This window comes from Heteronotia binoei, chromosome 10 (genome assembly GCF_032191835.1).
Source record: "Heteronotia binoei isolate CCM8104 ecotype False Entrance Well chromosome 10, APGP_CSIRO_Hbin_v1, whole genome shotgun sequence".
Lineage (NCBI taxonomy): Eukaryota > Metazoa > Chordata > Lepidosauria > Squamata > Gekkonidae > Heteronotia > Heteronotia binoei.
In genome coordinates this window covers 80,102,609-80,128,785 of record NC_083232.1, presented here as the reverse complement: position 1 = coordinate 80,128,785, position 26,177 = coordinate 80,102,609, and the positions used below count along the sequence as shown (strand labels likewise).

The following is a 26,177-nucleotide window of genomic DNA, read 5'->3' as shown; positions in this document are numbered from 1 at the left end:
TTTTTTGAAGGCAGCGCTGCAGGAGGCTTCTCCCCCCTCCTTTCCAGAAGTGAGGGGGAGCAAAGCGTCCTGCAGCGCTGCCTTAAAAAAACGTGTGGCTGCCTCACTGGTAGGGCCCAGCGTCGTCGTGGCAAGCTGGGATGGGGAAGAGCAGTGGAATGGAAAGGAAGGGCAGGGGCTGGCGGCAGGGGTGGGGGTGGGAGGCAGGCAGGCAGGCAGGGTCCAGCCTCGTCGTGGGGAGGGGAGGAGGAGAGTGGTGGTGGCGGGGGCATGCTCACACATGCAAGAGATAGAGCATGGCGGGGGGTGCTGGGCAGGGAGCCTGCCTGGGGCACCATGCACTCCAGGGCCAGCTCTATATGAGCCCCAAAAGAAGGTGTAAAAGGAGTGTGTGCCCCCCTTTAAATGTGAAGGGCAGAACTCCCTTCAGAGTTCAGTTGTGCTTGTCACAACCTTGCTCCTGGCTCCACCTCCAAAGGCCCCAGATATTTCCTGAGTCGGACCTGGCAACCCTATAATGGGCTCAGCTGAGTTTATCAACCAAAAGACTGTCAAAGTTTACATGATAACTTTATAAAGCAGCCCTTGTGACTCCCAATCCCACTTTTCTTAGTACCAAGGACATGCAAAGGCTGCTAATAGGAGCCAGACCTTGCAAGCAGCAACAGCGCTGCTTAGCAGTATACAGCCATGGACAGCTAACCATTTGGCAGCCCAGTCTGCAGAGACCTGGCCGTTCCCACTAGAAGACTACAACTCCCAGCACCCGTCGCGGCTCACAGTAGATAGGCAAACATAGCGTCCGAGGAGATCCGGAAGGCTGGGGTTCATTGCGCAGCCGTAAACTTCCTTCTGTTTCTTTCCCCTATAGGTTTGTGTTCTGGCATGCCAGAGATGGGAGGGGGGGCGTGTCCTAGCAACGGACGTAGTTGCTGTCCCCTATGTCCCTTTATATGGAGCAGGAAGGAGGGAGGAGAGAAGGGGACCCTTAAAGCAAAGCCAGACATCTCTTCGTTTCTCTGTCATCAGCTCAGCGCATAGTTGCTTGCTATAATAAGCCTGGGTATATCAAACAAAAGAATCCTGTCTTCTCCTTTGCCCCTTGGTTGCATCTACTCCGCTGTCCACGCTGTCGGTGGGCAGTGAAAACTTCAGGTGTCCAAACAGAAATGATGCTTGAGTCCATTCGTGTCACTGGTGAGTATCGCTCTAGGTTTGGAGGGTTTGTTTCTTGCACTGTAAGCAAAGGGGACTGTGTGCAGTGGGCCTTAGAGCAATTCAAAAGGAGCCCAAATGCATCCACCTTAGAAGGACTTAATCAGTTCTTATGGTCCCCCTCACCGAGATCTTGGCAGAGATAGGAGTTAGCTTTATTGAAAATGCTGTGTGTACATTTAGCATGGTTGTAACAGAATTTATATTTTCTGTTTTTAGAGAAATAGACTTTCCCCCCCTTTGTTTTGCAAAGGGCCATTGTCAAAAAATTGCCATTAATGTTTTTGGATGAATATACTTTAATTAATGTGATAAAGACTTGGAATACCCCCCCCCCATATGATAACACAGCTATCAGCAATGTGTTTCGGAATATCTCTTGTCACAAGGAAAGCCCTGAAGGCTTTGTTTGCTGTCTGTTAAAATCAATGGCGTTGAACGATGCAGAGCTGCCTGGAGGCGTGTGCCTTTCAGGAGGTTCTTGCTTTTCTGGGGGCTGTCATTTTTTTTAACATGCCGTACCCGAGCAGCTTGGATATAGAGCAAGAAAATATCAGGCACTGCAAGAAAAAAAATTATAATATTCAAATGAAAATTAGTAATATTACATACAGTTTTGGTCTGGAATCAGTCACATTTGAGGGTTAAAATTTATCAGTAGATCATGCAGGAAATAAAGGATGAGGAACCAGTCTGCAAAATACAAACTGACTCTGTTTGGAGATTTAAAAACTGTAGGTTTTTTTTTTTTAATGTGGTTTCTGATTATTTGCTAGAGTCTCTACATGTTGGACAGATAAACGCCAGAGGTTTAAAGGGATAGATAATTCTATTCCTTCTGTTAGACAACTTTTGTCCAATCTCAGATAGCTACCTGCTTCAATCCATTTTTGCCGCAGTTTTTGGATTCCTTCTGTTTTTAATCTTTAACTTTTTTTAAAAAGCAAGTTGATAGCCCTCAGAGATGTTTGACAGTAGAACAAAGTAGGAGTCAAGTTTCACCTTTAAGACCAACAAAGTTTTGTTCAGAACGTAAGCTTTCGTATGCAGGCATACTTCTTCAGACAAGGGGATAAGGTGTACAGTGGGCTGAAATACATGTAGTTGGTGGATTAGGAATGCAAACTGATACAAAGCTAGGATCACATGACAAAACAATGTAACAAATTAGAAGGCCATTTGGTCTGGATAGCCATAAAAGATAATAAAAGTTGGTGTTGCTGCAAGTCTAGGTAAACCAAAAGGACATGTACGGTATTTCCTTTCACAGCTTTGTGATTGCTTCTGTTTCTGTATGAGCCTGCTTTGCTCAAACCCCTGCCTGGAGGCACCCCGGCTTGTTATTTCAAATAGCAAGCAGACCTGATGTAGTCAGTTTCAATCATGGAAGGGGAAGAGCAGTGTTCCCTTTAAGCTGAGTTAGTCTCAACTAGCTCACATTTTTTAGCCTCTGGCTCACACATTTTTGTTTCAGCTCAGGAAAAAGGGACCCGGAACAAACTAATTTATGCAGTAGGTCGCAACTTTAACGCCAGTAGCTCACAAAGTAGAATTTTTGCTCACAAGACTTCACAGCTTTGAGGGAACGTTGGGGAGGAGCCTTCTGGAAACCCATTTTTTTCCACCCAATTTATGGGTGAAACTGACCAGATTTGCTGGAAGGGATTCCAGCCCATAATGCTAACCCCCCAAACTAAAGTTCCCAGCGAGCAGATCTATTTGTGAGTAAGTACACTCGACTTCCATTTTATGTGGCATACTGGAGTAATGGCAGCTAACAAGACCAGAATGTTTAGATTGGGAATGTTTTCTTTCAGACTTTGTGGTTATGCATACCTACAAGATAGTAAGAATTGGTAATGCACAAGTGGGGAACTTGCAAGGAATTGTAGGGGAGAGTATGCTCTTCTCCATACTATTTACTCTTTCTGCTCACCTGGCACCCTCTCCCTTTCCCTTGCTTCCTTCTCTCCTTCCCACTCACTGACCAACCTTTCTTTGATCTGCCTCCATCAGCTTTATTTATTCATTTACTAATGATTTCCTCCATTTATACCCCACCCTTCTCCCCAATGGGGACCCAAAGCAGCTCTCACAACCAGTAGGCTAGGCTGAGAATGAGTGGCCCAAAGTCACGCAGTGTGCAGTAGAAATTCAAACATGGGTCCCCCCAATCCTACTTCAGTGCTCCCTGTAAGCAGTCTGTGCTACAAGAACTTTCTGGTTTCCCTCCTGCTATGTTTACAACCTTGTTTCCTGAATATCAAGAAAGAGTTAGATAGATTTACAAAGGCCAGTTTGAAAGGTTCAGAAAAAAGAGCGCATTTCTCTTGTCTGCTTTTAAATCCTCTGGCACTGCCTCAGATCTTAGTCAAGCCTAACATTACACTTGTTTCCAGGAAACACATCTGTTTAATAAACACCTCTCAATTCCATTTGCACCAAAGCTTTTCTCATCATGTCAGCCCTTCTTGAACCTGCTGTCCATCGGGGCTATATGATTCACAGTAAAAACAGCAACCCAGAAATGCAGCCTTCCAAATCGTTTTACAAAAAATCCTGGAGAGTTTACACAAATGATTCTAAAATACTAACATCATGATTACGTATAATACACAATGCATAAATACAAGAGCACAGTCAATTCTAAAAATTATTCAAAACCATATAACATTCCTTTAACATGCAATTCAAAATGGATTAATTCTCATTTCCCTTTTTCATGTTCTTAGGTTTTTGATAGACTATCACTTTCACTTGTTTCATGGGATCCCAAATTTAAGAAGTCCTGTTTTGCTGGATGATTGAGTTTTTCAGGTATTAATCAATCTGCAGTTGTCACATCAACGTCATCAATAGATGTAATTCTCAATGTGACTGTCTGTGGCTATTTAAAGCTGGAGACTAGATTCCTGACCAGACAAGTCAGATCTCTGGACAAACCAGATGAAAGCCTCACGTTTTCAGAAAAAAATTGAAATCTAAAAAAATAGACTGAAGAAAAAAACAAAATAAAAACCTTTAAGAAGAAGATATTGGATTTATATCCCGCCCTCCACTCCGAATTTCAGTCTCAGAGTGGCTCACAATCTGCTTTATCTTCCTCCCCCACAACAGACACTCTGTGAGGTGGGTGGGGCTGAGAGAGCTTTCACAGCAGCTGCCTTTTCAAGGACAACCTCTGCCAGAGCTATGACTGACCCAAGGCCATTTCAGCAGGTGCAAGTGGAGGAGTGAGGAATCAAACCTGGTTCTCCCAGATAAGAGTCCGCACACTTAACCACTATGCTAAACTGGCTCTGTGCCTAAGAGTGCTCTCTTGGTGGCCATGGTGGGGTTGCTACGCAACCACAGCAATATTTCCTACCTTCAAATCTTGGTTTCTGTAACTAAAAGGCAGAATGGAGGCCCCTTTCCAAGACTATATTTACCTTCCAGTCCACTCCTGCTCCCCCCTCCCAAGGAGGAACTCATCTGGGCCAGGGCCAGCAGCAGATTTCTTCCACACAATGTGCATGACTCATCCAGGTGCATTGGTGGCTACCAGGCAACTTGATGCCACACAACTTGCCTGGGCCCAGTGGCAGCTTCTGCATATCTTTTGAGTCTTGGCCAGGCCTGGCAGCAGCCACATCACAAATCAGCTGAGCGACTTGCTGCCATGTACATTTTGTAAGTTGGTCAGACATTTTCCCAGGGAGAGGCTGCCAGGCAGAGGGAAGGAAAGAAAACTGGCCACTGTGGTGGAGCAGTGAGAGTGTGAGATTAGGATCTGGGAGACGACTCAGGCTCACATCCCTGCTCTGCCGTGGGAGCTTGCTGGGTGACCTTGGTCCGCTCACCTGTTCTCAGCCTAATCTGTTGTAAGCTGCTTTGGATCCCCCACTGGAGAAGGAAAAGGGGATATAAATGTCTAAATCGATAATTTTCTTGACACTTTGAGTCCCTGAAAGAAAGTTGAACCAGTTTTTTCTTTCTTGACCTTGCAATTTAAAATAGCCGTGGGGTATGTACTTTTGTTTGACTAGTAGCTTTCCCCTTCCCTTCCAGCTCATATGCTCTCTTGTACAGCGGGACTGCCTGGGCCCTGCAAGGTGAGAGATGGCCTTTAGTTTTGCTCCAGGGTATTCTGACTGCCTTGGTCATAGGAGGCTTTCCCGGGTGTTTGCTAGGAAGGCCGTTTGATGCCACTCAGCAAAACACCTTAGGTGAGCATCTCTGGGCCGACACTGATTAAAATGGCGAAACCTGATTTGAACTCTGGTGCCCTGAATGCTCTGCCAAGTACAGAAGGAATGCTTACCAGCTTGGCTATGAAATAAAACCAGCCCAGCCTCATCAATGTGTAAGCAGAAAGAAGGGATGTGCTGTCATAGGGAGATAGTTTTAGAGGGCAGCCATGTTGGTCTGCAGCTGAAGAGCAAGGTTCAAGTCCTGCAGCACCTTTGAGAACTATAAGGTTTCAGGGTGGAAGGTTTCAAGAGTCAAAGTAGGGAGCTTTCAATAGCTTATAGTGAAAAAATGCTTGTCTCGGTAAGAGGTAAGAAGCCATTTTCTTGGCTTCTTATGAAGCCGTTTTCTGTATTACCTTTTCTGTTTACAGAATGGTGCAAGCAGCTCTAAATACATTTGTCTGCCCAGTAGCTTATATGGATGTTCAAAGGGTATGTGAAGGAATAACCTGATTATATTGCTGAAAATGGCCTTTAGCGTTCCTGCACTTGTGAAATTTGCTGCGTATTGTACAATGAAATACGATCCTTTTTAGAGCATGATGGATAACCAGGCAACCCTCTGAAGAACTCCAGTCTAAACCCATTAATTTCAGCGGATTTCAACAGGAATAACTCTACCTGGAATTCCACCATTTGAGGCAGGGAATGAGCTTTCTTCTGTAGTGAGCAGTGACTCACAAAAGCTCACACCTTGCTGCAACTTTAGTTAATCTTTATGTGCATTCACACTACACTAAATGCGTTTTGCATCCGGATTTTTGCTATTCTTACACAGTAAAAATCCAGATGTAAAACACATAGTGTAGTGTAAATGCACCATTTAAGCTGCTACTGGACTCTTGCTGTTTTCTGCTACTGCAGACTAACACAGCTATTCTGGCAAGGTGCCCGGCCCTCTGTTCTGCAGTATTGGAAGGCAGATATAACATAACTACCTACCTGGAAAGACTGCCCTGTCTGCTAAGAGAGGTTGAAACCTTAGAGCACTTCTTTTTAAGCTGCTCGTGCTATAAGAAAGCATGGGATGAGATTATTATTCTGCTTTTGAAAAAATCTCTGGTCTCCCTGAAAAAGTTAGACTTGATTGTCTTCTCTCTGATAAAAAATGCCAAGATTACTCATCAAGTAGCCAGATTCCATTTGGTGGGATGCGAGGGTGATCTGACTGCGACATCCATCACCCCATTGATCACCAAAGTTGATCTGGCGGGCTAGGTGGGTATCTCCAACCTCCCTCACCGCTCCATGTGCTTCCCTCCCAAAGGTGCGCACTTAGTGGAAGAGGACAACCATCCCAGACAGAAGTATACCATTCTTTGGTCAAGGGTATAAGCCGGGCTTTTTTTGTAGCAGGAATTCCTTTCCATATTAGGCCACGCTCTCCTGATGTAGCCAATCCTGCAAGAGCTCACAGGGCTCTTCGTACATGGCCTACTGTAAGCTCCAGGAGGCTTGGCTACATCAGGGGTGTGTGGCCTAATATGCAGAGAAGTTTCTGCTACAAAAAAAACCCCTGGGTATATGATTCTGTTTGGTGATTGTTAGGTCTTGGGAACTGTACTGTAATTAGATCTCAATTTTAAATTGTTTTTTCCCCTGTTTTAATATATGCTTTGATTTTTTTTTTTAAAAAAAACCCTGTAAATGTGTTACATGATTGGTCAGATGACTGTAATAAAGAATGAACGAACCAGCGACCCATCTTGAGCTATCTGGGATTACACAGTTTGCTTCTTTTGTAACTTTCTCCTTCCTTTGCATAACACAGAAAAACTTCACTGGCCGCAGCGGGAGCTCTCCAAAAAGAGACTTTTGACCCCTGAAGAGCATAAACTGATGCTTCAGAATGAGAGCCCTGTTCAGGAGGACCTCTCCCAGTGCAGCGTCCTCAAGGACATGTTCACCACAGGGACCAGCAGCTACAATGTCCTCCTGCAGAGCAAAGAGAGGAGAAAGCACCTGGTGCAGAAGCATCCCTCGGTGTATCCCAAGCGACACCGAAAGGCCATGAAATCCTCCAGCGTGTCGCGAAATAATGAGCGCTGCAAGCTCAAGGCCCCCCTGCCTTTCCTCCGAAGTGGGTGGTGCTGCCTCAATCGACAGCCCTCCCTCTTTATCGCCAGCCTGGCGCCCCCCGGCAGCAAGCCGCCGCACAGCATTTCTGTGACGGGCTGTGGCATAGGGCCCGCCTCCAGGCCCAAGGTGAAACGGCGTTCTTCCTCCAACCTGACCAAGCCAAAGCAGCTGCCGCCGTCAAAAAGTTATGTAAAAGAGGGCGATGCCACAGGCCGAAAGTTCTGCATCCTCACTGCCATCAAGCCCTCCAACGTGGAGAGGGAGAAGACCAAGTTCTTCAAGTCCAATTACAGCTACAGTCCGCAATTTGAATATGCAAGTCCAGCCTTGTCCAACGTCTTGGCGAAATACAGCCAAGCGTCCGGCACGTTTCTAAAGCAGGTAAGCTTCTCATAGACCACGCCACCCTCACTGCCAGAATCTTTTCCAGGTTCTCCTCCCTCCCCATTGTTTTAAGTCTGTTATCTATTACATTTTGAACTTGCACCCCTTTCTAAACTTGTTCTAGTACCTGCTCCCCCTGCAACAAGCGTCAGCTGTCTGTTTGGTTCATGTGTTTGCCATGTGGCATGTGAGGATCTGTGGACTGGGGTGAATTCCTGTTTCTTTCACTGCAGCAGTGCCCTCCTCCTCTGCTGCCCATCATTTTCAGCTCAGTTTCAGTCCCGTTTAGTTGGCCACCAGCAGGGATAGAATTCTAGAAGGAGTTCCTTTGCATATTAGGCCACACCTTCTGTTGTAGCCAATCCTCCAAGAGCTTACAAGGTTCTGTTTTGTAAGCTCTTGGAGGATTGGCTACATCAGAGGGTATGACCTAATATGCAACGGAGCTGCTGCTAGAATTCCACCCCTGACTACCAAATCCAAGCAAAATATGTGGGTGAGGAATCAACCCTGGTGAACAATGGGATGATAGATGTTGCAGCCGGATCGCCTTCGCATCCCACCAAATGGAATCTAGCTACTGGATGAGTAGTAAAATTCCAGATTAGAGTCTGCTACTCTTAACCATGACACCACACTGGCTCTCCTCAGCCTTTCCAACCTGGAAGTGAGCCCCCCAGAGACTCAGGGCATTGTCTCTGACATTTTGACTCAGGGCTAGCAGCCTGTGGTTAATGGAGAATTTCTCTCTGGAAGAGGTATTAATCCTTCTATTCCTGCACTCATTCTCTCAAGAGAAATTCAGGGCTCAAGATTGGGCCTTGCCTATCTTGAGGGTACTCTCGTCCTGGATGGCCCAGGCCAATCCAGTTGCATCAAATCCCAGAAGCTAAGCAGGGTTAAACTTGGTTAATGCTTGGATGGGAGACAGCCAAGGAAGTCTAGGGTTGCTATGTAGCAGCAGATAGGGCTGCCAAGCCCACAGTCCAGGCAGGGAACCCAGAAGTGATGTCATCGTGCCGGTGACGTTGCGCTGCGGCCACTCTAGGTGTTTCTGGGGAAATTCTATGGTTTTTCCGGACGCTCTAGTCATTTGGGAGGGAAAACTCTATGGTACAATAGGTACCATAGAGTTTCCCCCTACCAAATAGCTAGAGCATCCAGGAAAACCATAGAGTTTTCCTGGAAACGCCTAGACTGGGTGCTGCACAATGTTGCCAGCGCAATGATGTCACTTGCTGGTGAGTCTCCAAGGGACTTGGCAACCCTAGAAGCAGACAATGTCAAGCCTCCTCTGTTCCCACAATAAAGGATGTGTTACAAGGGGAACCAAAGAGGAGGGAAGAAAAACACTGGCTTCTTAATAACTTCCAAATCCCTAGAGGTGGCAGCAGCAGGCATCGTACCCAATCTATTCAGGGTTCTGGACTTTGTTTCTTGACGATGCAGAATCATGGGGAATTGGAGAAGTCAGTGGCTCACAAAAAAAAAAAAGGGCAATTGGGAATGGGAGGCTATTGGGTTTTTGGTGATGGTATTAAGGTTTTTTCCCTTTTGCACAAGATCAACTGCTGTCAGAAAAGGGGATCTCTGCTTTAAATCAGACATTGATATGGCCTTTATTTGAGCTTCAGCATTTTTTTTTTTTACTGTGGCATGGGATACTTACTGTTTCTTTTCTTTGGGGCAGCACAAAATTCAATAAGGAAAGCATTATTTTTTGTGTATGTGTGTTTTAATAATTTGGGACCTGCATGGACAAATGCTATCCTGGACAGGGGCCGGAGTAAGGAAGGGAATTGGGCCAAATGGAGTGAAAACGTTGGCTGGACCCAGCCCCATCTATTAACTTCTGTTTGCCCTGCAGTCTCAGTTAATGAATTAATGCATTGATTTCTTGTTTAATTAATGTTGGAGAGCTGCACATGATGTATTTATAGTGCAGTCCTCCAAAGGGTTACAACCTTCTAAGACTATTGACTTCAGTGAGCTTGGAAGATTGCAACTGTGCTTAGGATGTCGTGGTTAGGCAGTGGCCTGGTTTCTTTGCCCTTGATTGTTATACACGTTGTGGGCCAGAGATGAGTGCAAGGCTTGCCTGGCTTTGTTGACATTGGTAATTCTTGAGTTCTTATTTCCTCTTCAGTGGTATTAGGGATCTGTCACATTTTTTTTTCTTTAGCCCTCCAAGGAGTTCAGATCTGTACATCGTTCTCCATTCCTCATTTTATCTTCAAAGTCTGTGAGATTGGGTGAGAAAATATCATTGGCCCAAGTCACGCAGTGAGCATCATGCTGAGTGAGGACTTGATCCTCATCCAACACACTAACCACTACATTACACTGTTGCCTCCCCCCCGCCCCCCGTGTGGGGTTCCATGCTGATATGTTTTCCTCTAATTTCCCTGACACGTTTTGTAGGGTTGCCAGGTTGACTTACCTGGCCAGCAGGGGTCTCCCAATGTCCTTTTGAGTATTTTTGGGCCTACTTCCAATTTTGGGCCTACTTCCGGTGTGTGTGTGTGTGTGACATCCTGGTTTTTGTGCAAAACTCTACAGTAAATTTGGCTTCAAATGATAGAGTTTTGCCCCCAAACCAGAGCTTTGCTCCTGACTGGAAGTAGATCTGAAACTGGAAGTAGGCCTGAAAAATCCAGTTGGGGACAGGCAAGAGTCTGTGAAAGTGGGGGTTCCTGCATTCCCGCTAGGGAACTGGCAGGCCTACACATGTGGGATTCTGGGATTAGATATGTTTTACACTTGTTTAGAAATAGGATATTTAGGATTATAGTCTTAACATATGCATAGCTGTATGTGTTTCAAGTTGTACCTTTTCACCTTAACTCAGGGGCTTGTTCCTGCACAAATGGGATCCATTTCATTGGAGGGGGCAGCTTTGTAAATACAACAGGCACAGGAGTTAAAGCGGATAAAAGGAAGTACTTCTTCACCCAAAGGGTGATTAACATGTGGAATTCACTGCCACAGGAGGTGGTGGCGGCCACAAGCATAGCCATCTTCAAGAGGGGATTGGATAAAAATATGAAGCAGAGGTCCATCAGTGGCTATTAGCCACAGTGTGTGTGTGTGTGTGTGTGTGTGTGTGTGTGTATATATATTGGCCACTGTGTGATGTAGAGTGTTGGACTGGATGGGCCATTGGCTTGATCCAACATGGTTTCTCTTATGTTCTTATGAGTGACCCCTTCCATTGAAGCAGTCAAGAAGGCCCTTGCAACTGATAAAGCCCCAAGCGCAAAGCTGCCTTCCCAGACCCATGATTGCTGGATCTCACGGCATCTGGGCTGGATCCTGGGGAGGATTTCCACATGCACAAGTGGGGGTGCTAAAATTATTCCTCACTGTTTGCATGCATGAACATTTAGTATCATTTCTGTCTACACACAACACAACACAAGGTATTTCCTGAACACATGAAGCTGCCTTGGACTGAATGAGACTTTGGGCCTGGCCTAGTGAGAGCTGTCTACTCTGATGGGCAGTGGCTCTCCAGGGTTTCAGGTGGTGGTCTTTCATGTCACTTACTTCCTCATCCTTTTAAGCCGCAGGTGCTGGGGACTGAACCTAGGACTTTCTGCATGCTTGACCACTTATCCATGGCTCATCCCTCCTTGTGACACAATTGTAAAAGCAAATTAAATGCAACTGTGTCTTATCTATTGTACATTCCATTGGATGATGGGAAGGTGACTTGGTTTCTTCCTGACTTTGCTGGAGCAAATCAAACATAGACTCCAAAATGACTATTCTTCCCAGTCAAAACTATCATCTGATTGACATTCAGAGCCTCTCTGTCTTGAGTCTACACAGGCAGCATGCTCAGTTTACCTAAGAAAACCCTTTCTTCAAAAGAGGAGTTCCTGTTACAAATACTACATGTGCCACTAGATGGCATGATCTCTTTGTTGCAGTCTCCATGCTGGAAGCCCAGAGTGCCAGTAGAGTTATTTTCCAAATGATTCAAGCCTGTTCCTGTGATTTGTGTTACGTTTGCCAATACATTGCGTATCTTTTGCACAAAGCGAAGAGATCCATCTACCACTACTGCAAATTTATGCAAGGCATCCATGATCTCTCCCCTCCCGCTTTTCCCCCCAAGGAAGCAATCCTAAGCAGATCTACTCTGAAGCGAGTCCCATTAGTTTTTCTACTGGGGCTGACTCCCAGGAAAGTTCTTTTAAGGATTGCACTAGTTGTGACATTAGTGCAAAGGTGATTGTTGTAGATGGAAATCATTCATGCCAAGGAGTATCCTGCTTCCTTACACTCCTTTGGGTAGCAGGCCAAAGCATTTATTTTTTTTACCCAGGCTTTTCAATGAGAGGTTCCATTTTTTTAAAGGCTATTCTTATGGTATGCTTCTAGCCTGAGACTGTTTTATGCATATAATTTTGTTTGTTTTTGTGCCCCTGATATTTTGAGGGAAAGGGGGCATGTTTTTATTGTGTGACGTGTGTTTGTTAGTAGGGTTGCCAGCTGATGGCTGACACCTGGCTGGACTAAGGAGCAGGGCATGGAGGCGCTGTGGCCACAACAGTGTGACATGGTTTCCGGAAGGAACTGGAAGTGATATCTTCGTACTCTAGAAATATCCAAAAATCCTATGGTAAAACCACAGAGTTTCTGGAAATTCCTGAAGTGGTGTGATGTGACTGCTGGTTTTCCCCAGAAACTGGCATCACACCATCATGCCAGCGGTGGTTTTCTAAATTGGTTTTTCTCCCGCCAGCTGATGGAGCAGCAGCTGGAAGTGGGGTCAGTTGGTAGGCGGTCTCCCACCGTAATGTGAGACCAGGCAGCCCTACTTGTGAGCCGCTTCAAGCAAGTCTGAGGAGAGGTGGCATGTACATAAGAAATAAGTAAGTTTAGATGTGACAGAAGCAGATCTATCCAAGCAGCATAGAAAGCATGTGGTGGGGCCTGATTAACACCTGGGTAAGCTGAATCCCACCTGCTCCTGTAGTTTACCTTCTTGCATCCCTTTTTCTTTCCCTTCTCTCACGTAGGTGCCAAGATATAAGCTGGGGGGCAGTGGGGTTGAGTATCCCTTGTCTCTTTTGAAGCTAAAATTGGCCTTTCTCCCTGGATGTATAAATACGTTAATAAGTTTTTACTGAGTTATTGTATATGCAGTTTCTTTTAAATGTTTGTTATCGTTGAAATGTTTTGATGTTTGCTTCCTTGGAAACCCGATTTGGGTGAAAAGGTGGCATAGAAATGTTTTAAATAAATAAAACTGGACTCCCGTATCCCTCTTGGAGGCCCTCAGACATTGACAAAAATGGTGCTGCCAGGTCTGTGTTGGGAAATACTTGGAGACTTTGGGGGTGGAGCCGGGAGAGGGCGGGGTTGGGGAGGGGAGGAGCATCAGCGTGGCACAGTGTCATAGAATCCACCCTTCCAAGCAGCCATTTTATCCAGGGGTGCTGATCTCTGCCAGCTGGAGATCAGTTGCAATAGTGAGAGATCTCCAGACTCCACCTGGAGGCTGGCAACCCTAAAAACAGGCTCTGTGTCTCCAAGAGTTTTGAGTTCACCAGAAGCTTGAGCTTCCAGCGCTGACAGCTTGGCCAGTCTTACCTCCAGCCACTTTTTCATACTTTCCGCTTCTCCTTTGTTAGCATTTGGCAGAAGGAAATTCAATGAAGGAGAGGGTCATGCCAGAGAATAAAATATTAAAGGGGACAGTCTGTTAAATGCAATAAGCAATTGTCCAATAGAAACCAGATCTATGGGATGACTAATGACTGTCATGAATGTCTGTCAAAGTGGGGAGGCCTTGTTACAGAACCGAAGATCTATCACTCTGAATTATTTAGGCTGCTTGCTGGAAAGGACACCCTCTTCCTAGCACACAGCTGGGAATGAGCCTTTTCCTGTTAAGAATCTAATATCAGCAGACAACCAACATGGCAGAATCTGCAGCAGCGGAGGGACCAGAATGTTAGAAATATAACCGGAGAGACCCGGCCTCAAATTCTCACCTTGTCACAAGGGTGATTTTGGGCAGGGAGTGTTTCTCCTCCCCTTTAATCTACCTCACAGGCGGGTTGTGAGGATTACAGGGGAGGGGGCTGTGTTCACTGCCCTGAACTCCTCAGAGGTGAAGTGGCATAAAAATCTAATAAGAGCTCATTTCCTCCCAGGTTCTTGTAGGGTCGGAAGGCAGCAGCGTGTGCGCATGGAACTTCCCTGCCTGCAGCAGCCACATTGACCTTAATGGCCAGGGCAGTGCTGTGTGCACCCCCATATTCTTTTGTGGAAGTGGAGGTGTCTTTTCATTTGAAGTGACTGGGGCAAGCCATATAGTCAGGATCTCCATGTGTGCCTTGGGCCCAGGGCCAGCCTAGCCACTAGACAAATGAGGTGATAGCCTAGGGTGCCGCCTTCTGGGGGTCCCAAATTGAGCACCCCCCCATATGACTCAGTGATGTTATCAGTGTGTGTGTGGGGGGGTGATAGTGCCAGAAGTTAGCCTCGCTTAGGGTGCTACAGTCTAGGACCAGCCCTGCTTGGGCCACAGGTGGTTTGAAGATACTAAGGGAATGTTCGTCTTTCCTTTATGGACAGTTCTGAAATGGAATGAATTGGAAGTGGAGTGACATGTTGCTGAAAATATATAAACATATAAAGGTAACCATTGGTGCATCCAGGTTCCCAGTGGTAAACAGGGTCGGGGTGTTTAGGAGTAGGCCAGGTAGACGGCTGCCTAAGGCACCACCTAGTTGCAGGGGGGGGGGAGAGTGTCCCCTCCCCATCTCCGCTCGTGCTGTCCTCACTCATGCCATCCCTGCCCAGACCTGGGTGGGGGCAGCGTGCAGTGTGCTCGCTCACCTTGGAGGCATTTGGAGCAGCTCCAAACATCTCTGAGGTGAGCAAACTCGCCATGCACTGCCCTCGCCCAGCCCTCCTGGGCTGAACAGGGGTTGTGGGGCAGCGCATGCCTCTTTCCTGGGGCACCGGAAGCCCCAGCACCGGTGCTGGCAGTAAATATCAAAATGTAAGACACCAAGTGACTTTGGTTTGGGGGTCCAGGAGATGGCCCGCTCTGTGCTGCACTTTAGTGCCACCACCGCAGGTGGCCAGAAGGTGATATTGCAACTACCCAAGCTGGCAGAGGATCCAAGAGGAGTCCTACCTAGTTTTGTGTTTATGTTGTCTTCAGTCTGCCCGTTCTTTATTACCTGCTTTTCACTGCAGTCCTAAGTAGAGTTATACTATTCTAAACTGCTGACTCTGTTAACTTAGAAGGAGGTAGCTCTGTTTAGGATTGCATCGTTCTGGACTTGCCTGCCCACTGGCTTCCAAACATCTGGCTTCGACACAAGGTGGGGAAACAGCTGAAGGTCTCATAGTTCAACCACCTGGTTTAAAGGTTGAATTCCACACACCTAAGTTTTCATGCACCTTGCATAGCAATCTCTTGTATATTCATCAATCCCTGTTACCCCAACAAGCAAGCACTCCTCTGGAGTGAGCACAAAGCGCCTTGGCCTCTGCTTAGAAGCTGTCACCTTATGTCACTTAACATCTCTGTGCTTTTGTTTCCTCTGCAGGCCATCAAAATTATGGAGCTGACCCTGCAAAAATACGGAAGTTATGAAAATTTTGAGCTGGCCACAGGAGGCAGCCTCCTTTCCAGAAGTCGCATCTGGAGCCATGTCAGGAAATACATGATGAAAGAAGGCTGTCTGGGCGAGGTTGGCTCACTTTAAAAACATCACCTTCCCCCAGGGAGAATACCCAACACATGCCCCAATCGTAGCCTCCCTACAGCGTAGTGCTCCAACAGGTAGCAAACATTTGCCACTGTGGCTGTCCGCCTGACTCTGGAGAGAGAGCTCCAGTGGTGCAGTGAGACGTCTGGGATCCTTGAACAGAAAAGCATATTGCTATATGATAAACAGGAGCTTAGTGGCATTATATAGGTTTAAAAGATTTTATTCCAGCATAAACTTTCATGGTATAGAGCCCACTTCATCAGATGCATGTGTTAGATTTCTAGCTAGCAGACATATACGTGAAAGTGTATTTTTTTTTTAAATTAACAATGGAGACCAGGGGCATGAAATGCAGGAAGTATAGTTGTTGTTCAGTCACACAATCGAGTCCGACTCTTTGCAGCCCCATGGACAAAGTCACACCAGGCCCTCCTGTCTTCCACCAACCTCCAAAGTCTGCTCAAATTCGTGTTAGTTACATCAGTCACACTGTCCAGCCATCTCATCTTTGCCGTCCCCTTCTTCTTTTGCCTTCTGTCTTTCCTAGCATCAGGATCTTCTCCAGTGAGTGCTCCCTTCTCACAGTATAGGGGGAAACGTAATTCTAAAAATATTAAATATAATCAGGCGTTTTCCTTTACTTTTACTAAGCTAGTTGACAAATTTATAAAGATTCTTAATGCCTCTAATTACAGAAGGGTCTCAACTCCTTACTTGAGGTGGGGACAGACTGTGTCAAACTTTCTGATGAGTTCTAATGCCACTGTTCATCCCCTTGAAGATCTCTTTTGATGTGAATTTTAGTTCAGCATTTTCACAATATATGCGTGCTTCTATATGCTGGAGCAGTGACAGAAAAGAAAAATAGAAATATGACATTTTGCTTTGTTCTGAGTCCCTTTATACATAATACCTGTAAGGGCACCTACCTGTAGTCTTCTGAGATGTGCGCTATGCCTCCTCCTTCCCTTCCTTGTCATTTCCTACTTATTGTTGCTGCCACCAAAAGCTCTCGCTTTAAACGTCTCAGTTGAACCCAAAGTCAGGATGGCTTAGTTATATTTGGAAGAATAACAGAACATCTGTTCCATCAAGATCTAACTTGTGCTGAACCATTTGATTTTCCTCTAGCCGATTTACCTGACTGGCCTCCTGTCCCTCTGGAGGAAATAAAAGAATTAATTACACAGCTGAAATTAGGAAAGGCTCCTGGCCCAGATGCCATTTCTTCTGAAATCTTAAAATTAGACCCAGACTGGTGGGCTTCTCCCCTTGCATCTCTGTTTACAATTGTAGATCGAACTGGCACAATTCCCTTGGCATGGTTGAATGCAATAGTGGTCCCGCTATACAAAAAAGGTGATCACACTAACCCTGCCAATTACAGGCCGATTAGCCTACTCTCCATCATTGGCAAGCTTTACTCCAAACATCTATTAGTCAAGCTCAATCTCTAGATGTTGCAGGAAAAAATTCTAGGCCCCGAACAGCTGAGCTTCTGCAAAGGGAAGACCACTTTAGACCACTGCATTACTCTATCCCATCTAGTCAATAAGTACACTGTGCAAAATAACCAGAAATTATTTGTTGCTTTTTTAGATTTAAAAGGCACATTTGATTCAGCTGACAGGGACCTCCTCTGGATTAAGCTAGATAAACTAAACATGGATAAAAGACTCCTTATGCTTATTAAGAGATTACACACTTCTACCACCTGCCAGATCAAATGCTCATTAGCAAGCAACCTAACATCAAAGATTGCTTCCAATAAGGGTATCAAACAGGGTTGCATTTTGGCTCTCTTTTTATTCAATCTCTTCCTTAATGACGAGGCTATTCAGCTGTCTGGTCCTGACTGCCAGAGTCCAAAACTCGGGGCATTACATGTACCCTTGTTACTTTATGCTGATGATACAGTGCTGTTGTCCTGCTCTAGAGTGGGCTTAGGAGGTCTGTTGTCCCGTTATGTTCTGTATTTTACTAGTAATAAGCTCCAGCTCAATTATGAGAAGTCCAAAATCTTAGCTTTCTCAAAAAAGTGGATACTTTACAAATGGGTTACTGATGGTAAAGAGATAGAGCAAGTCAAGTATTTTAAATACTTAGGTGTTTATTTTCAATATAATGTGACTTGGTCTACCCATTGCAAGTATGCAGTGAAGATAGCTAACATCAGTGCATCTGCCATAGCTCACTTTTTTATGGCAGAGGTAACCAATTTGTGCCAGCTGCCATAAAAATATTCAAAGCCAAAGTGATTTCACAACTTCTGTATGGCATCCCAATCTGGATTGGATCTTATGAATGTGCTATTGAACGTGTCCAATCCAAATTCTTGCGTAAAATTCTGGGCATGCCAAAATGTGTCCCATATGCAGTTATCTGCTTAGAAACTGGCATGTCTTTAATGGTTACTAGTGCATGGCTCATGACCTTCAAATTCTGGCTACGCTTGCACTGCAACTCTGAACCGGGGAGCTATATCTCTCAAACGATCTCTGAATTTAATTTGTCAAATTGGTCAGCACATATTGAGAGAAAAATCAAAGCAATGGGTTTATCCCTAGAACTATTGTCCATGCTGTCCTTCACCACCGCAGTTCAACAAATTAAAAACAGTTTGCTAGATATTGAGCGCCAAGACTTATTACAGTCTGGCTAATAAAACTTGTTTCCCACTGAGTTTTGAGATCTCTCTTAGTACTGGGAAAATGACCAAATATCTATCCGTCTTTCAGGTGCCACAGCAGCGTAGAGCTTTTTCCCTTGCCAGATACAATGCCATGCCCTCTGCCATTCTTTATGGCAGATTTAACAAGACAGCCTACTCAGTCAGAGACTGTCTCTGTGAGCAAAAATGTGAGGAGTCAGTTACTCATATTCTTCTTTATTGTAATTTGTATACAGATCTTCGTCACAAGTATTTACATCCTCTTTTAGTTAGCATGGTTGATTGTTCTGATGCACTTAAGGTCTATAGATTTTTGAACGATACGTCATCTAGTGTCACTGAGAAAGTGGCTAAGTTTCTTTATTCTGTTTTAAAGGCACGCCAGAGGATCTCATAGAAATAGTTTATGTTTATGCTTTTCCTGATGTATATGTATGCAATCGTTCCATTTTATCTTTTTTTTAAACAATTTGCTCTGATTGATATATATATATATATATATATATATATCGGCTTGACTTCGCGAACGAAGATTTAAGAAAGGCAAGCCGATATATATATGTGGGGGTGCCCCTGAGGTAAATGGGTAAATTTTACTCAAAACAAAATAGCTGTTCTCTTAACACAGAGCTTATTTAGAGTATAATGGTGTAACGGTTTCAGTATAGTTCATAAGCGTAATGGTTTCAGATAGATACAGTTCTACTTTCTCTAAAATTCCTTAAACAGACTTAGCCACAAACAAGGCTTATTTTCTAATTTGCCACATAGGCTAATAATTTTGACAAAGCTTAATTTCCTCACTTGCCAATTAAGTTAACAACGTCTACCAAGAACATAGATTTCTGTCACACTCCACAGCACTTCACTCTTTGCCCACGCTTTTCTTCCTCTCTCACTCACACTGAAAACAAACTCTCTCCTCAAACCAGTCAACTCTGCCCCCTAGGGCCCAGCTACCATCCAGTCATGACACACTTTAACCACCCATCTCGCTCTCCTCTTTCTGACTCCAGAGCAACACACATATAAAACCCCAGATTAAAACGCACAAAAATTTCTTACATAGCAAAGCACACAATAACGTTCAAAATAATTGCACATGATGTAGGAGAGTGTACCATGTCAGCTAGCAATAACTGTGTGTGCTGGAAGAGAAAAAATGTTCCCAGTAACAAAGGTTTGAAATCTAGCAATTCGTTTCCAGTCGCAAGAATAGGGAGACCACACTTCAAGGGGAGACCTCCTGATCTCCCTCTCTGTGACCTGTTGAGAGCCTGTGGGAGGAAAAAATGGCAACCATCCAGAAGTAACATCATATTGAACATATATGAAGCTGCTTTATACTGAACCAGACTATCAAAGTCAGTATCATCTACTCAGACTAGCAGCAGCTCTCCAGGGTCTCAAGGTTTTTTACGTCTACTTGCCTGGACCCTTTTTAGTTGGAGATGCCGGGGTTGAACCTGGGACCTTCTGCTTACCACTGAGCCACTGTCGCAGCTAATCGCCAGTGAGATGCCAATGAGCCACTCTAGAATTCAGGCAAAACTCTGTGATTTAACCATTTGAATCCTAGCGCATTAAGGTGAGATGATGTCACTTCTGGTATTCCCCCCCACCCCAATGCCTGCGTTCTCTCTCCTGCCATTTGCTAGTCAGTGGCTGCCTATCCTATATAAGGACTCCTCATCCAACAGAAGGAGTGTTCTTCATGAAAGGTAGTCATTGGGTCCAACCCAACATGTTGAATTTTGAATGCTGGGAAGATGTAGTATTACAGCAACAGAAGCTGGAGAGATAACTGCAAGTCACCTACAGGAAATGAGGAATAACTCTGCTTCTTTTGCCTCATAAATAATTATCATCTGGATACGCCTGAAGAAATTGAAGATGGGTTGAGGCTCCGCAACCACCTATTTACAAAGCCCCCTGGGATTATGACTGAGTCTCAGTTTACATTTTCTTGCGTATCTTCGCACAATCTAGGTTCATTTTTCCATCGGCCTCCTTAGATCAGTGTCATCTAGCATGTGGTTTATCATGTATCCCAATTAGCATTTGTTGTTTCACTTCTAAATGTCTCCTATAATTTCTACTCTAGCTATTTGGCAACGAGGAACAGACATTCTAAATTTACCTGGTGAATTTATTTAATTGCTTCATTCGGATCCCACCTTCCTCCCCAATGAGGACTCAAAGCAGCTTACATCATTCTTTTTTCCTTTTTATCCTCACGGCAACCCTGTTTAGTAAGTTATGCTGAGAGTGTGGTGGGTCCCAAGTCACCCAGCTAAATTCTGTGGTAGAAGGCAGATCTGAACCCTGCATCTTCAAGATCCTATTCAATCCCTATACCTCACTGGCTCTCCATTGTCATGTAGCAAGTCAGAAAGTTAACAGCAGAGTAGCAAATTACCAAGGGGCAGGTCATAAATGTGTTGCAGTCAACTAATCTGGTGGCTCAACCTACATTTCATGTTTATTTAAATAATTCATTTAATGTTTTTTTCTTCAGGCAAAATCAATTCACTACATGTAAATTAAAACTAGGAAATAACATGGAACCCATAATAATTTCCGAAATCCATTGCTTCAGTCCATAAATAAGGCCTCTGCTTTCCAGTGCTGTATTTTCACTGTTCACGTTTATTTCTCTCTGGCTGATTAGATGTTGGGCATAGGTGTGTTCACAGCGATAGAGCTGCCTGAAGCTAACACAATCCCCTACTGAAAGAACTCTGGTCTGGATTGCTGTATTTGGCTCCAGGTGCAACCTTATTTGCTGATCATAGTAATCGGGTAACTGGATATTGGATCTAGGGGTAGGTGGGCTAGGATCTGCTTTAAACTTATGCAGTGTGCACTCCCCCTTATGCCTTCTACTCATTTGCTGGACAATAGGTCTAGATCAGCCCCCTGGTGGAGCATTCCCGTATCAGTTCTGGTGTAGCAAAGGACAGTATGATGATTCCATTGTGAAGGTTGTTATAGAAAAGTTGAAACAGCTCACCTGATAAATGGAATATAGATAGCATGATTTTTTTGTAGATATGCCGGGGGGGAACCTTTAATATAATATAACAAGCCTTCTCCCCACCCCCCCACAGATTGTAGTTCACGTCACTGAAGACTTGCTTTCTCGAGCCTCAATGACAGTCGTGAATGGCCGTCCAACTCTGACAATCAATATTGCCACTGCACGCGAGCATTGGTTGGAAGGGATGTTAAGGCACGAAATAGGTATGTAAAGAAATGGTTATGGGTATTCTACTAGCCATGGAGTTTGCAGAGCTGGGCTTTCCTGCTTCTATTGCCTAGTGCAAGCCCACTGAGCCCCTGGAAATTTAGTTTGTAGGGGGTCAACAGACTCTCAGGAACCACATAAATTAGGGACTGCAGTGGGGTGGTGGATGTCAGCAGAAATCAGCGCCACCCTCTTCTGTAAATGGAAATGTCAATCTGTCAATACAAGAGGAACAACCTGGGGTTCCTACCTTATGTTTGCTTTGTAAGGCTCATGCAAGAATAGGAGACATTGGTTTGGGGAATCAATGAGCAGGATGTAAATGCTTAACGTAAATCCCCTCCTGCTGATTCTCCCTACAAATATTCTCCCCACTGTTATTTTTAAATTATTTTCTTTTAGCTGGGCTCCAAGAGCAGAAACAAGCCTGACTTACTTTATGGGGTTTTTAGAAGGTGTGTGTGGGGGAATTTGTTAGAGAAAATCAACCAGCATAGATAGAGTTAGGCATCTCATTCCACTGTCTTTCTCTCCTCCAGCCTGCCCCCACCCCCACACCTCACATCTAGACAATGTACAGAACTGCCTTTAGAAAGTACAATCCAGCAAATGCAATTCTTACACAATCCTCAGATAAAGAAATCTGAGCTGGAGGCAGGAACTCCAACCCATAGTCCAAATTGTTTGCTTTTTAGTTGCCGGTTGTTTCAGGAAGTCCTGAATTTATTCTCTGTCCAGAGGTACGCTGTTCAGGTTTCTACCCTGTTGGTTGATTGACATGGCCTGTGTATATATATTTTTATAGGGACCCATTATCTTAGGGGCATTAACAACAACAGTCAACCATGGTGCAACTGGACTGGTCGCAGAAAGCATGGACTAAAACCCATCAACCCCACAGAGGAAGGTTTGGCGAGCATTCATAGTGTTCTCTTCCGAAAGGACCCATTTCTATGGAGAGCAGCCCTTCTCTATTACACCGTCTACCAAGCTAGCCGAATGTCCTTTAGCGAGCTATTCCAAGACATCGGAAGGTTTGTCAAGGATCCCAATACAAGGTGGGACTATTGTGTTCGAGCCAAGAGAGGTTCGACTGATACATCCCAACCAGGTAAGCTTGCTTTTCCCGCTTCAACTCAGATGTTTTTCTTGAAATCTGTGGTTCGAATGGGGATCTCGAGAGATCAAGAGAAAAACTTTGAGGCTGGATCTGGCCAGCTTTTTAACATTATCTCATCTAAGTAACATACTACAGTCCACATCCTATGTGCCATTTCCATGAAGGCCTTATGATCCCCAGCATAGTCTGTTTATGGAGGATCCCTCTTCCCCTTCTTTTCACTAGCTGAAAAGCTGATTGAATCCAGGTCCAAGTTAGGACAGAACAAGCTAAATCCTTAAAACATGTACTTGTCATGAAATATGGGAAGGATCTTTGATAAGAACGGAGTTGGGGTACAGACCGTATTTGTTATCCAAAATGTGATTTAAAAAAAAACATAATACAAAGAGGACATGATGGAGATATTTGATCTTCAGAATTACAGTTTGAATTTCTCTAATACTCATCAGAATGCTGAGCTAGGTAATCCTTCTGTGATTCATTACTCATTTTTGATGAAATTTTGGGATTTAAGAGGATTAGAATCCCATGTGTAAAGATGTGCATTTGTAAAGTTTCTATTTCAGTGGCATAGCTATTGATTCCCTTCATTTTATATACTTAGATGCTGGTGCAGCAAAATTTTTTTTATCAAGTTTTCACTCCCTTCAGTAGGATTAAGTTGATTTCTATCAAAAATTTGTCAGATAACTTGGTTGGGAACTGGAAACCTGATAAGCAGCCCAATCCAAAGTATGTTTACTCAGAAGTGAGTCCCACTGAATTCAGTGGGGTGGCTTTCCAAAAATGTGCATAGGAATGGAGCTGTTCTCAGCTAGTGTTCTTTTAGCCATTTTTGAATAAAGCTACACAAGATTACAAAGCATTTCTGCAGATTTTCATCAGCAAATATTGTGCTTTCCCTCCTAAAAACTGAACCACCCAGTTTCTGATCTGGTTCAGACCATCTTCAGAGGCTCTTCTTTCTGCCCTCCCAGGTGAGATGGATGGTCACAAGAAGCAGGGCCTCTTAGAGAGCCAGTTTGGTGTAGTGGTTAAGTGCGTGTACTCTTACCTGGGAGAACCAGGTTTGATTCCCCACTGCTCTACTTGCAGCTGCTGGAATGGCCTTGGGTCAGCCGCAGCTATCACAGGAGTGGTCCTTGAAAGGTCAGCTGTTGTAAGAGCCCTCTCAGCCTCACCCACCTCACAGGGTGTTTGTTGTGGAGGAGGAAGATAAAAGAGATTGTGAGCCACTCTGAATGAAGGGCAGAATATAAATCCAATGTCGTCGTTGTCTTTGCCTTTGCATTTGTTATGGAACCCCCGATTCCCTAGTTATCCCTCTGAATCTGTGGAATATTCATCGCTAGCTGAAGAAGCTGCATCTAGCGAAGTCTTTTTCTGGTTGTGGCCTGTTTTTAATTTAGTTACCCAAAGTCCTGTTGTCCATTTAATTTGAGTACTACATTCAATTTCAAATTCCTTCTGCATCTTTACATTAAAATTTCATTTTTAGACTGCTGTTTATCCTGTAATATTGAATATATGATTGTGAACTTTTATACACCAAGTTCTTTCTGCATCTGAGCTTATTTGCTGCACAGTCGTCCCCCCACCCCCTTTACACGCAATATGATTTGCTGGCCATTGCTCTTCTGGTTCTTCTTTGTTCAAACTACTACTGGTCTGAAAAACGTGGAAAAGGCTCAGCAAAAATCCTGTGTGTAAAGGATATGTGTGTAAACAATCTAGTTACGCGTTGTGTAAATGATCCAGTTAAGAAGCTGAAGTACAGCAACAACTTTGTGTGGAAAAGTCCTATGACTTTCCTGGGCTGCCTCGGGAGCATATTCTGCTGAGCACATGGGATAGAAATGTGCTTAATAAAAAGTCTTGATTTTTTTGTTTACAGGCTGCTTCAGTAAAGATCAAGTCTATTTGGATGGCATCCTTCGAATTCTGAGATACCGACAATCCATTGATTTCTGCTTACTGACAGCCCTAGGAAAGGTGGGTGGAATTGCTGGCTGGTTAAACTACTGGGCGGTGTTAACTAATGTGGAGTACATCTTGTCCTTTAAAAGTATGCTATTAAAGAACGGAAAGTGTTGACATTCAGTGTTATGCTTAGTGCCATGGGGGTTTTCAGAACTGTGAAATTAATTGTTCACAGCTCATATTCAGAAATATTGTGTACATTTTTGGTTTCCACTTGGAAGAAGTTTGAAGAAACAACACATTGTACTGATCCCTTTGCCTGAATCTGCCCCCACTATGGTCTTGTGCATTTCTCAGCCTCTTAACCGGAGATAGAACTTTGTGTTAGATTGTACTTTTGTGCTTTTAAAGCAAAATCAATCACTCCAGGCACTTAAGAGAAGAAAGCTGATAAACCATTTCAGAGTAGCTCTACTGATCCTTTGGTGCCGTTTTGCACATCTGCCCAGGACATTTTTCAAGGGTTGCTGTGAGCTGCCACAAGCCATGCAGAATGCTAAGCGTAACCTACACTGGTCTCCAAGGTAATGAGCAAAGGCATGCTCAGGAAGCCACTTAAAGTGGGAACGGTAGGAGACACTTGTCACTTCCCAGCTATCATTTTGAGAGCTTCTTGCTAGGCTCCTGGATGTAGCAATCATGTGCCAAACTGAGATCCCAGTACATGGATTGGAGAGGCCAAGATTGTGTTTGCAGGATCAGATAACCAATACAAGCATGCTTTAATATGGACCCCTCATTTCCGCCCTCACATGTAGGTTTCCTATGAGGATGTGGAACGCCTTAAGGAATTTGCAGTACTCGAGAACATGAAGGTGCCACACTTCTTGCAAGACCACACCCGGTACATGGAGCACTTGGAGAAAATTATGGAAGTCAATGAGCTGTCGGACAAGGAACTCCAGGCACTTGTCCCTTAGGGTGGCCATGTTTTTTTTGCTTCCGGTCTGCTTCAGAGTAGAACCCAGGGAGTGAAAACTGGTAGAAATGGGATGATCAACCTTATTTTGGTGCCTGGCAGCATCTGAATACTTTAACACTGCCTTTCAAAAAAAAAAAGAAACATTAAGAAAGAAAATTGCAGATATCGACTGAAAAGTCATTTGCTTTCGATTTTTTTTTAAACCAAAAAAGCTACTTATTTTCATCCCATTCTTGAGGTATATGTCAGATTTTGTAATTTTTCCAGATTAAATTATAGATTGAGCACAGACAGCTTCTTTAATAAATCCTTTACACAGATTATTTCATAATTTGCTGAGGAATAAGTTTTGGTTTTTAAAAAAAAAAAATAGTCTCACTAATTCAGCCCATCAGAATTAATTTTTAAGAATTCATTTTCCCCAATGGCCTGATGGTTGGGTTTGGATCTGCAGCATTATATCTGCACAGCTTTCAAAGAGTTAAGAAATTTCCATATGATATGCAATGCCAAGCATTCTTTTAACTCACCCTCCTGTGTCCCGTTTCCTTCATGGGAGGATTATATGTACAGATGCACAAT

General features: G+C 44.3%; 1 protein-coding gene across 1 annotated transcript; it reads left to right on the top strand.

The window, feature by feature from the left end:
* Positions 1 to 651: 651 nt before the first annotated feature.
* Positions 652 to 25,926, top strand: MATCAP2 (microtubule associated tyrosine carboxypeptidase 2). Its single transcript, XM_060247646.1, has 7 exons — positions 652 to 1,197; positions 7,219 to 7,907; positions 15,488 to 15,631; positions 21,434 to 21,566; positions 22,376 to 22,681; positions 24,588 to 24,685; positions 25,432 to 25,926. The coding sequence occupies exons 1-7, from the start codon at positions 1,170 to 1,172 to the stop codon at positions 25,591 to 25,593; spliced, it is 1,560 nt and encodes a 519-aa protein (XP_060103629.1). The 5' UTR covers positions 652 to 1,169; the 3' UTR covers positions 25,594 to 25,926.
* The last annotated feature ends 251 nt before the right edge of the window (positions 25,927 to 26,177 follow it).